The 12,504-nt window shown below is 44.2% G+C and overlaps 1 protein-coding gene across 2 annotated transcripts in view; it reads right to left on the minus strand.

Moving 5' to 3' along the window:
* cpeb4b (cytoplasmic polyadenylation element binding protein 4b) overlaps window positions 1–12,504 on the minus strand; it is a 147,369-nt gene that overhangs the window by 71,712 nt on the left and 63,153 nt on the right. Inside the window, exon 4 of one of the 2 annotated variants that reach the window (XM_038795472.1) lies at window positions 816–839. The exons of the other annotated variant lie outside the window; for it this stretch is intronic. Coding sequence (XP_038651400.1) covers window positions 816–839 — 24 coding nt within the window. The remainder of the gene's footprint in view (window positions 1–815; window positions 840–12,504) is intronic. 2 annotated transcript variants of the gene reach the window in all.

The raw sequence follows: 12,504 nt of genomic DNA on the forward strand, positions 1-12,504 counted from the left end.
GCGAGGGTAGGACATCGGAAAATCCAGTCCGAAGTGTTTTGGAGGCATGTTTTCATGCACAGATGAACAAGTTTCCCCCCCTCATATTGGTCCTGGTGCACATGCCGCTTGGACGCTTGTGAAATATTAACTAGGACAATCTACCTGCAAAATAATCACTGAAAACGATTGAAAATAATAATACACAGAACATAATAAATTTTCTTTAAGTAGCGAACAGTTTATTGGAATTTTAAACAAAGTAAAAGCCATCTATTATACTTGTTTAATTAAACATGTCACATAGGGTTCCAACATTTTTAAAACACACCATCCAGACTCACACCGAACTAAAAATGTCAAGCTTTCATTGGCAATAGCTCCAGAAGCATATTAAGCAAACCAAGGTGAAACTGGGTAGCAAGGGTTACTGTTTATCAAAGTGCTCCAGTGTCTTTGCTGTATTATCAAGCAGAATTCTAACCCAACATTTATTAAATATCATTCTGTAGTAAATAGGCCAGAGGAAATTGAGGCCAGCTTTACTCATCTTAAAAAAGTTATATGGAGGCAGAGAATGAAATATTATGAATGCATAATGAAAGCATTCAAACAACTGAATTCAACATCAAAATAAAATTCTGAATATGCTTGCAGTTATGTCACACATTTCCCACTGAAGCTTCTCAAAGACTTTCACGCAAGGAGTTATTTTGTGTTTTGAAATATTGTGACTTGTGTATTAAAAAAATGTAATGACTAAGTTACCGGTCCAGTCACTGTGCTGAAGCACTATACTATGAATACATTGTAGTAATTTAGTTTCATAGTTTTACCTCGCCTTCGCCCAAATGTCCTTGCTGCATGTAAACAGAAAGAAAACACTTTTCAATCATAGATAAATTTATTTCTTCCATCACACCCATGTAGAAAAAGCACTGCAGAAACATAGTTATAGCATGGTTTAAATTAGTTTCATTCTCTGCCTTCATAGAGCAAAGGAATGGGTGCAACTTAATGGATGTCGCTTTAGCAAAAAAGGACCTAATATTAATACAGAAAACCCGAACATCAGCCATCTATTGTTGTGCTGACAAGGATGTAATAGCAAGTTACCAATAACTTCATCACACATCCAGTTACTAGATAACCATTCTATTTCAAGAGGGAGGTAAAAGGAAAAAGAGATAAATTGTACAGTTGATTAAATAGGGATGACTAATGTGCAATTACTTATAGCAAATCTCTCCTTTTGTTTTAGACTCGCTGTGCAAAACAGTAAATTAGAATGATAGCTGTAAAAATGTAAAACTCATTCATACTGGTCACCCAAAGTAAACTAATGTACAAGTTTCAGCCTGATCTAGCAAATCTAAAGAAAATGACATGAATCAGCCACTTATTTGCTGAATTGTACAGTAAAATACTCGAGGATATGGACATTGTTAGTTTCCTAGGATGGTGATGGAGATGCTCCCTCAATATTGTTAGTTTTGTTATTTAGGGAGTTCCAGGATTTTAATCTAATGATGATGGGACAGTTTAATAAGGATGTCAATGACTTGGAGGAAAAATTGCAGATTTAGGAGGTGCTGAAGAAGTCCTTGTCAGTTGCTGCAGTGCATGTAGGTAATAAAAAACTGCAACCACAGTAAGCTAGTGGCAGATGGGAGCACATTTTTAAGTCAGTGGTTGGGACGCCGATCAAATGGACTGCTTTATCCTGAATAGTGCCAAATTTAACAGCACCCATTCAGATAAATGGAGGATACAGTAATTCATCACATCACCTACCTTATGCCTTGTAGGATGTGGGGAAGGGGAAATCAGGCGAGATAAATCACCACAGAACACCTACAATCTGATCTGCTCTACTAGCCACAGTTTGGCTGCAAATCACAGAGCATGTCTGATTCATGCTGTACATTATTCTATTTTAAACAGTGACCTGAAAATCTCAAAAACAGCCAATCGATCCTACAATCAAACTTGAACATGTTAATGTCCTTGAACGTGCACACTGTACAGTAGTATTGTATCTAATCTCAGCTACCTCTATGTTCATACAGGAGATCTCAATTAATCTCCCAAGGATTTAAAAGCAGTAAAAATGTTATACCAGACCATCAATTAGAGGATGTCATGAAACTAAATTTTAATTCTTGGACGTAAAACTATTGCCTTAAAAGAAAACATGGCGTAATGAGAAGAAAGTTTAAAAATATACAAAGCTGTACAAGCAAAGCTGGTATAAAATGAATGGGTATTTGTGGCCTCAAACTGGTTTGATGGAATAATTCAATTTAATGCTAATACTGTCCTGCAATGATTACGAATGGTTAAATAAACATTTAAATTAGTACATCTTTGTTATCCTTGCAGGCTTATTTGTAAGTTGCAAGATGGAGTAGACAACTTTCAATTTACAAAGGTTTTCAGGAGGTCATCATATAATTCAAATACCAACAAAATAAATACATTTTCTTTGCAATCCATTCTCCATTAAAAGTGTGGATTTGTCCGCTACATAACTTTATATTCAAGAGCAGATTGGAGAGATGGGGGTTATGTTATTGGACTAGTGATCCAGATGTTGGGACACAGGTTCAAATCCCACCAAAGATGCTACAAAAATCAATTAATAAAATATGGAACTGAAGCTAGTCTCGACAATGGTGACCATGAAACTATCATCGATTACTGTAAAAATACAACTGGCTCACTAATGTCCTTTGATATTCGACAATCTGCAGTTCTTACCCCTGGCCTACATGCGACTCCACATCCACAGCAATGTGGTTGACTACTAAATGTCCTCGGAAATGGTTTAGCAAGCCACTCAGTTCTAGGACAACAAGGGGTTGCTAACCCTACTGCCTCAGTGCGAGGGACTCGGGTTCAATTCCAGCCTTGGGGAATTATCTGTGTAGGTTTGCTGCGGGTACGCTGGTTTTCCCCCTCAGTCCAAAGATGTGCAGGTTAGGAAGATTGGCCATGCTAAATTACCCCTTAGCGTCCAAAGATGTGCAGGTTAGGTGGGGTTTTGGGGATAGGGTGGGAGCGGGAATTGGACCTAAACAGGCTGCAGACTCGATGGGCTGAATGGCCTCCTTCTGCACTGTAGGGATTCTATGGTTCTCCGCACGTACAACAACAGGCCTTGCCACCAACACCCACACATCCCATGAATAAATGCAAGAATTTTTATCAGTCAAACTTTGGAACAATTGATGAAAAAAGATCCTCCTATTCCATGTGGGAATAGAGTAGACACAGTTTAGTAAAATAATTGACTGTTTGGGAAACTAATGAGTATGAGAAAAACATTCCCACCAGTAAATCACAATAATGAGAAAGCTCCAATAATCAAGAAAAATAAAGGATAAAGGCTCCTAGAAAGAGATTAAAAATATTTTACAGAATTAGAGATTTACACCTCAATTATTTAATTAATGGTTTCTATATTGGCTATCTGCTGGAGCAATCTAAAACAATAGCAAATCTCCTATCGGTATACAATAGTGAACGGGTGGCAAAAGGAGGAGTGGAGCCTGATGTGTTAGGCAGGCTGGGTCGACGTGGACTGCACTTGATGCAGTGTAGCGAGAGACAGACCTCCCAACACTTGATAAGATGCAACACGATTTTATTTAACGTCTTAACTACTATACATGTTCAACTGTGGGTTGACACTATACTGACTTGACTGGAGACCTAGTACTAGCCTGACCAGACTTACTAGCTGCCGCATGGTGTTTGCACTGGCTAGCTCACAAACTCTGACTGTCTCAGTGGCTGGGTCCAGAGAGAGCGGGAAACCTAGTGCCCTCTGGCTTTATAGTGGCAGTCCTGTCTGGTGACTGGCTGCTCTGTTCTGTGTGCTTACTGGTCATCCTGTGTGTCAATCACTGCATTATATACATAGATGTATATTATAACGTATATTATAACATCTCTCCCCCTTTGTTTTAGATAATAAATATTAAGGTGCGTGTGCGTGTGGATGTGTATATGTGCGTGACTATATACAGAATGTGCTAAAATGAACTTGTATACATAGGAAGGTGTCACTAATGCAGATATAGGGCAGATGAAACGGTAAAACGATATTTACAGAGGTCAAAACGATGAGATAACAAGATGTACAAAATTTCAGTCTATAAATTTAGTCTTTGTGGTGGGCGACAAATTCTGGTTGATCGGCGCAAGGGTGGATCAGGGGCCGCCTGCACTTGGATAGGTGGGACCGCTGCCAATGCAGTGGTCGCAGGATTGCTGGTAGATCAGTGGCCTCGTGATAGGGCACGTCTGGAGGAAGCATTGTGGGTGGCGGGGCATTTCGGTCAGGTGGCGGATGTGCAACTCTACGCAGTGCCCGTCTGCTGCGTCGTAGCAAGAAGCCATCAGCCATGCGGACGAGGAACGCTCTAGGGGCCACTTGCTTGACCACCACAGCTGTGGCTGACCAGCCGCCGTTAGGCAACTGTACACTAACACGATCAATTGGGACCAGCTCGGGTAGATTCGTGGCATGAGCGTCACATGCTGATTTCTGTTGGGCCCGAGACTGCTGCATTTTTTGTACGACCGTGAGGTGGTCAAGGTCTGGAACATGGATGGCTGGAACCGTGGTTCGCAGAGTGCGATTCATGAGCATCTGCTCTGGAGACAACCCAGTGGACAGCGCGGTTACCCTGTATGCCAGCAGCACCAGGTTGAAGTCTGAGCCAGAGTCTGCAGCCTTGCACAGCAACCTCTTAACAATATGGACCCCTTTTTCGGCCTTCCCGTTTGCAGGTAGCGGGGGCTGGAGGTTACGTGACGGAAGTTGAATAACTGTGCAAAATCAGACCATTCCTGGCTGTAAAAACAGGGACCGTTGTCACTCATCACCGTGAGCGGTATCCCATGCTGGCGAACGTTTCTTTGCAGGCTTTAATCACTGCCTTCGACGTGAGGTCGGACAGTTTCACCACTTCTGGGTAACTGGAGAAGTAGTGGACCAGGAGGACATAGTCATGCCCCTTGGCGTGGAAAAGGTCGACACTGACTTTGGACCATAGGAAGGTCACGATCTCATGTTGCTGCAAAGTTTCTTTGGGTTGAGCTGGCTGAAATTTCTGACATGTGGGACAGTTGAGGACCGTGTTGGCAACGTCCTGGCTGATGCCCGGCCAATAGACTGCCTCCCGAGCTCTGCGTCGGCATTTCCCGACCCCCAGGTGACCCTCATGGAGTTGGCCGAGCACCATAGCTCGCATGCTCCGAGGAATCACGATCCCGTCGAGCTTCATGAGGATGCCGTCCACCACTGTCAGGTCGTCCTTGACGTTGCAGAACTGGGGGCATCGTCCCTTCTGCCAGTCATTTGTAAGGTGCTGTATCAGAGGATCCTTGGCCGTTTCCTCACAAATTTGGATGACCCTCTCATCAGAGGCCGGAAGGTTGGTGGCACACAATTGCACCTGCGCGATGTGGCAGATGAAGTCAGTTTGTTCACACGGTGTGGTAATGGATTTGGAAAGGGCATCTGCAACAATGAGTTATTTGCCTGGCGTGTAGACAAGTTCAAAGTCATAGCGGTGTAGCTTGAGAAGGATTTGTTGTAAACGAGGCGCCATGTCATTTAAATCCTTCTGGATTATGTGGACTAGTGGCCTGTGGTCCGTCTCTACCGTGAATTTTGGCAGGCCATAAACATAGTCGTGAAACTTGTCGTTTTCTGTTAGGAGGCCCAGGCATTCCTTCTCAATCTGACGCCATATTGGGAATGTATTTCCCAAGGAAGTTGACCATCCATAGAAAGCGGAGGACCGCCTTCTTGTCTTCTGGGGTCTTCATGGCGTTGATCGCCGAAACCTTGTCATCATCTGGCCGCATGGCTTGCTGCGAGATGTGGTCACCAAGGAATTTGATGTCTGATTGACCGAACGAGCACTTGGCCCTGTTGAGCTGGAGACCATGCTGATGGATTCTCTGGAACACCTGCTTGAGGCGAGCGATGTGTTCTTGGGGAGTTGTGGACCAGATTATGACATCGCCAACATACACTCGCACCCCCTCGATCCCCTCCATCATCTGTTCAATAATGCGGTGAAATACCTCGGAGGCAGAGATGATGCCAAAAAGCATCCGGTTGCAGCAGTAGTGACCGAACGGGGTATTGAATGTGCACAGCTTGCGACTGGATGCGTCCAGCTGTATTTGCTAGAACCCCTTGGAGGCGTCCAGCTTCGTAAAGAATTTGGCATGAGCCATCTCGCTGGTCAACTCTTCCCGTTTTGGTATCGGGTAAAACTCCCGCATGAAGTTGCGATTTAGATCCTTGGGGTCGGTGCAGATCCGAAGCTCCCCTGACGGCTTCTTGATGCAGATCATGGAGCTGACCCAGTCTGTGGGTTCTGTCACCTTTGATATGATGCCCTGGTCCTGAAGGTCCTGTAATTGCTGCTTGAGGCAATCCTTGAGGGGTGCCGGCACCCGACGTGGTGCATGAATTACAGGGGTGGCATTCGGTTTGAGCAGGATTTTATATCGGTATGGGAGCGTGCCCATTCCGTCGAACATGTCATCAATCGATGTCATCAATATCAGCCTGGAAGTTATCAGGTGAGGCCGTTGCCTGTGACGATGACATGGCGGTGACTCGCTGAACCAGATTCAGGTGCTTGCAGGCCCGAGCACCAAGCAGGGATGCTCTGTCAGGTCCTACGATCTCAAACCGCAGCGTCGCTTTAATTGACTGATTGGACACTCCGAGTTGGCATGGGCCACTGGCAGCTATGGCAATGCCATTGTAGTCAAGGAGCTGGAAGGCCGGCGGGAGAATACTTGGTCTGACGTGGATGGTGTAGAGATTGGATTTCGAGATGAGGTTCGCCGATGCGCCGGTGTCCAGTTTGAACCGGATGAGAGCCTTGTTAACTGTGAGGACAGCACACCACTCGTCGTCGGGATCCACGCTGAGGATCGAGAGGTGCTTCACTATCTTGGAGAAAGGCAGCTCATGCTTTGTAATGATGCGCACCCGGTATGGGGATTTGAGGCACTCAGCATCAGGATCTGTTGGGATCGGAATATGGCATGCATTGCTGTATTGAACGGCCACTTCTGCGCCGTGGCTGGTATCGCTGGCTGCTGGGCAGTGGAGCAGATCTGCAAAGGGCTGCGTAGTGGTCAGCTTGCCACACTGTAGACACCATCGTGATTTTGCCGGACATTGCCGCTTTAAATGGGCGGAGCCACAATTCGGACATGTCATGACACCAACATCTGCACGTTCCATGCGCCATCACATATGTGCAGCGCGGTCGAACGACATACGCACCTGCGCAGTCTGGTCGTCTGTCGCGTCGTCCCCTCGATCGTGGCGCGCATGCGCAGGGGCCCAGGAAAAGCGCGCAAAATGGCCACTCTCGTCGATACTTAGGCCCTGCATTTGTGCGATAGCCTGCACCCGTTCCGCCTTTTGGGAGGCTAGCTTTGCATTCTCTCCCGCCCTGATGAGGGAGTACCGATTGTTAACATGTTCGTTGACAACGCACGTTTCGATGGCAATGGTGAGGGTGAGCTGCTGGCGAAGGGAATCAGAGTGGACCCCGAAAACGATCTGATCCCGGATCATGGAATCAGCTGTCGAGTCATAGTTACATGACTGCGCGAGGATGCGGTGATGGGTCAAAAAGGACTGAAAAGGTTCATCCTTACCCTGAAGCCTCTGCTGGAAAACGTACCATTCAAAGCTCTCATTCTCCTCAATGTCGCAGTGGCTGTCGAACTTCAGCAGGACTGTTTTAAATTTCGTCTTGTCTTCGCCTTCAGCGAATGTAAGGGAGTTGTGGATGTGGATGGCGTGGTCCCCGGCTGTGGAGAGGAATAGTGCGATCCTCCTGGCATCCGATGCGGCCTCAAGTACGGTGGCTTCGATATATAGTTGGAACTTTTGTTTGAAGATCTTCCAATTTGCACCGAGGTTGCCGGCGATGCGGAGCTGCAGAGTAGGGTGGACGTTTTCCATGTCACCGGATGGCTGTTTGCTGGTCAACGCTGATTCACTCAAGGTAGGTCCGTCAAATTGCAGTATCACTCACTGGTACCATGATGTGTTAGGCAGGTTGGGTCGACGTGGACTGCACTTGATGCAGTGTAGTGAGAGACAGATCCCCAACACTTGATAAGATGCAACACAATTTTATTTAACCTCTTAACTACTATACATGTTCAACTGTGGGTTGACACTTTACTGACTTGACTTGAGACCTAGTACTAGCCTGACCAGACTTACTAGCTACTGCATGGTGTTTGCACTGGCTAGCTCACGAACTCTGACTGTCTCAGTGGCTGGGTTCAGAGAGAGCGGGAAACCTAGTGCCCTCTGGCTTTATAGTGGCAGTCCTGTCTGGTGATTGGCTGCTGGTGTGCGCGCTTACTGGTCATCCTGTGTGTCAATCACTGCCTGTCTGCACTCCATTATATACATAGATGCATATCATGACACTGGTCAGAGTAGATAGGGGAAACATGTTCCATTGGTAAAAGAATCGAGAACAGGAAGGAACAGATTTAAGGTAATTAGTAAAAGCAGCAATGATCATAGAGTAATAGATGTTTGCAGCATAGAAACAGGCCCATCGGCCCAGTTGGTCACATGAGGAAAAGCTCTCATACAGTGAGTGGTTAGGATCTGGAATGCGTTGCCTGAATGAGAGGTCGAGGCAGGTTCAATTGAGGCATTCAAGAGAGAATTGAGCAGTTATCTGAAAAGGACAAATGTGCAGGGCTACAGGGAGAAGGCGAGAGAGTGGCACAGTTTGCTCCTATGGAGACCCAGCACAGACAAACACTAAATGGTCCCCTTCTGTGCTATATAACATTCTGGTGATTCTGCAATTCCACTAACCTACATTCTCCCTGTTGCCCTCTGTTCAAATACTGATCCAAGTGTTCCCCTAATAGATAGTGGTCTCCCTCGATTATTTCCTGTGGCAAAGCACTTGATGCCCCAGAAGTCACTGCATGAAAATTTTCTGAGAATCTCTCTTCTCACAAATTTAAATTGATGGTTCCTGGTCAATAACTTCTGAAATTGAGGAAATAGTCTTTCCTCATTGACTGTCAAAACATTTAGAAATCTCATTTTTCCTTGCAACTATAAATTACCATTTTTTGGCATCATCCTGATAAATCTACAATGTTAACGGAGTGCACTATAAAGACAGTGGGAGGTTATAATTTGGACAGAGTATGAACGTAATGGGGGAAGTCAGTGCTTCTTTTAAGAAATGCAGTGGTTTGTGTAAAATTAAGACAGCAGCAGAGCACATCAGGACAACAGAGCAGCAGATACCAGACAAACAAAAAAGTTAAAAACTCAGGTGATGTCGGGGGGGAGTGGGGGGAAAGAAAGGAGGAGGAGGAAGAGGAGAAGGAGTGTCCTGAACTAGGGGTCATAGATTGAGGAGAAGGGTAAACCTTTTAGGATTGAGGTGAGTAGAAATTTCTTCACCCAAAGAGTGGTGAATCTGTGGAATTCACTACCACAGAAAAGTAGTTGAGGCCAAAATATTGTGTAAGTATAAGGAGTTAGATATAGCTCTTGCGGTTAAAAAGATCAAGGAATATGGGGGAGGAAGGCTAGATCAGGGTACTGAACTTGATGATCATAATGAATGGTGGAAGAGCCAAATGGCCTCCTCCTCCTTCTATTTTCTATGCTTTTTTCTATGTATAGTCTTTATGTAATAGATTATATATAGTTATGAATACCCTAACTAAATGTGATCAAACCATTCCCTCGTGTCTCATTGCTATTTTTTTTTGTTTGTCCTCTCTGTTCTCATTTCTAAAACTCAACGGCAATTCAGTTTTTAACGACTTTTTAAAATCTGCACGCATTTAACAACAAGTTGCATATTTAAACCCCTTGGTCTCCGTTTACCGATAGCTTTTAATATCTTTCCAAAGTGTAAACTCACTTTGCATATTACTCAAAATTTAATACCACTTGCTTCCCTACATTTAACTAGTATCTTTGCCTAATCAGGATATTTTGCTCATTTATGTCTACTTCAATGTTTTTTTTTACAGTCCTCATTATTTGTCAAACCCCCCTACTTCTACATGGTCAAATTTGCAAATTGTGCTCCTACACCAAAATCTAAATACATGCATCAAGACAAGTGGAGACAGTAATAATTCTCATTTAAAACAAAGAATTGCAGAATACAAAAGACTCCAAATATCACTGCCATACACCGAGCAGATTGACAGACTAGTTACAAGGATTATAGTGCCAGAATACATAAACACTTACATTGAAACCATCAACCAGGCCGGGGCAGATGAGGTTTAATGCCATTAATGAAGTGGAACACAGAATATTTTAAAAATTCTATTTAAGTTTACAATTCTGGATGCTGGATAGCACTTCATTATGAAACCCCAAAATTAATAACTCACTCCTTTCAATAGGCAACCCAACTTCAATAAGGTTCCATTCAGGTCATAACATGAAATGACAAAAAAAACCCATAATGATGCCACCTTCTGCTGTGGAAATAGATGATGCACATCCATCAAAAGCAATTTCATGCGGATTATGACCTTTAATCTGCAAATTTAAAAATGAGCTGGAGCATGATTGAGCGACTGAGTTTTGATTAACTAGGCATCTTAGGTTTAGTGTAAATGTCTCGTCTCTGATGAAAATTCATTGAAAATTTCATGATAATTTGATTACGCAAATGCATATTATTTTAGGATAACTGAGGTCATGTGATTATCCAAATTGAAGGCGGGAGCAGAGTTTTCTGATGATCATACTGCAAAAAGATTAACTCAATAACAGGAGAATTATGAATTTGTGTAAATCGATTTACATTTCTTATAACGACTCGTACTTAATTAATTAATCTGCAGCACCATTGCTTACCCTACTTTAGATCGTTTGTGAACACTTCCATTGCAAGCACCTACCACCAATCATCAATTCTTTATTTTCTTCTACAGAGCCACACTATTTGTTGCATTCAGCAAACCCCTGAAAATGTTTTCCACTTCATAGCATGTTTTAACCTTCCATCTTCTAGAGTTCTGAAGAGAAGTCATATATGAAGAAAATTCGGTTTCTCTCTCCACAGGTATGCCAGACCTGCTAGAGTATTTCTCGCATTTTTAATTTACTTTCCAACCATTAAGCAGTCTGCACAGCACAATAGGCATTTTAAAAACAAAATCAGACCAGATTAGCAACATATGAAGCTAGAAATAGGAATTATGGGTGCGTAATGTGCCTACATATTTCATGCTTGAAGATTCAGAGCCTGAATGCATCAGACATCCATCTGACCAAATAAATGTGGTTAACTTGTGTCAATACCTCAGTTGTGTATCAACAGAATCCTATATGTATTACGCTATCCAGTAAATTCAGTAAGAAGTCTTACAACACCAGGTTAAAGTCCAACAGATTTGTTTCAAACACTAGCTTTCGGAGCACTGCACCTTCCTCAGGTGAATGAAGAGGTATGTTCCAGAAACATGTATATAGACAAATTCAGAGAGGCCAGACAATGCTTAGAATGCAAGCATTTGCAGGTAATTAAGTCTTTACAGATCCAGAGATAGGGATAACTCCAGGTTAAAGAGGTGTGAATTGTCTCAAGCCAGGACAGTTGGTAGGATTTTGCAAGCCCAGGCCAGATGGTGGGGGGTGAATGTAATGTGACATGAATCCGAGGTCCCGGTTGAGGCCCCACTCGTGTGCCGAACTTGGCTATACATTTCTGCTCGGCGATTCTGCATTGTCGCGCGTCCTGAAGGCTGCCTTGGAGAACGCTTACCCAGAAATCAGAGGCTGAATGCCCTTGACTGCTAAATGTTCCCCGACTGGATGGAAACATTCCTGCCTGGTGATTGTCGCGCGATGTCCATTCATTCATTGTCGCAGCGTCTGCATGGTCTCGCCAATGTACCACGCTTCGGGACATCCTTTCCTGCAGTGTATGAGGTAGACAACGTTGGCCGAGTTGCACAAGTATGTACCGCGTACCTGGTGGGTGGTGTTCTCACGTGTAATGGTGGTATCCATGTCGATAATCTGGCATGTCTTGCGGAGATTGCCATGGCAGGGTTGTGTGGTGTCGGGGTCGCTGTTCTGGTGATTCTGTTTCAGTGATTCTTCGCCGTGGGTCCAAACGACATCTTCTTTGCAGACTTCAACAAGTCATCGATGAAAATGAACATCTTGCCAAGGTCATCCCCACACCCCCGCTACTTGCCTTCAAACAACCACGCAACCTCAAACAAACCATTGTTTGCAGCAAACTACCCAGCCTTCAGAACAGCGACCACGACACCACACAACCCTGCCATGGCAATCTCTGCAAGACATGCCAGATCATCGACATGGATGCCACCATTACACGCGAGAACACCACCAACCAGGTACACGGTACATACTCGTGCGAGTCGGCCAATGCTGTCTACCTCATACGCTGCAGGAAAGGATGTCCCAAAGCGTGGTAC

This window comes from Scyliorhinus canicula, chromosome 4 (genome assembly GCF_902713615.1).
Source record: "Scyliorhinus canicula chromosome 4, sScyCan1.1, whole genome shotgun sequence".
NCBI lineage: Eukaryota > Metazoa > Chordata > Chondrichthyes > Carcharhiniformes > Scyliorhinidae > Scyliorhinus > Scyliorhinus canicula.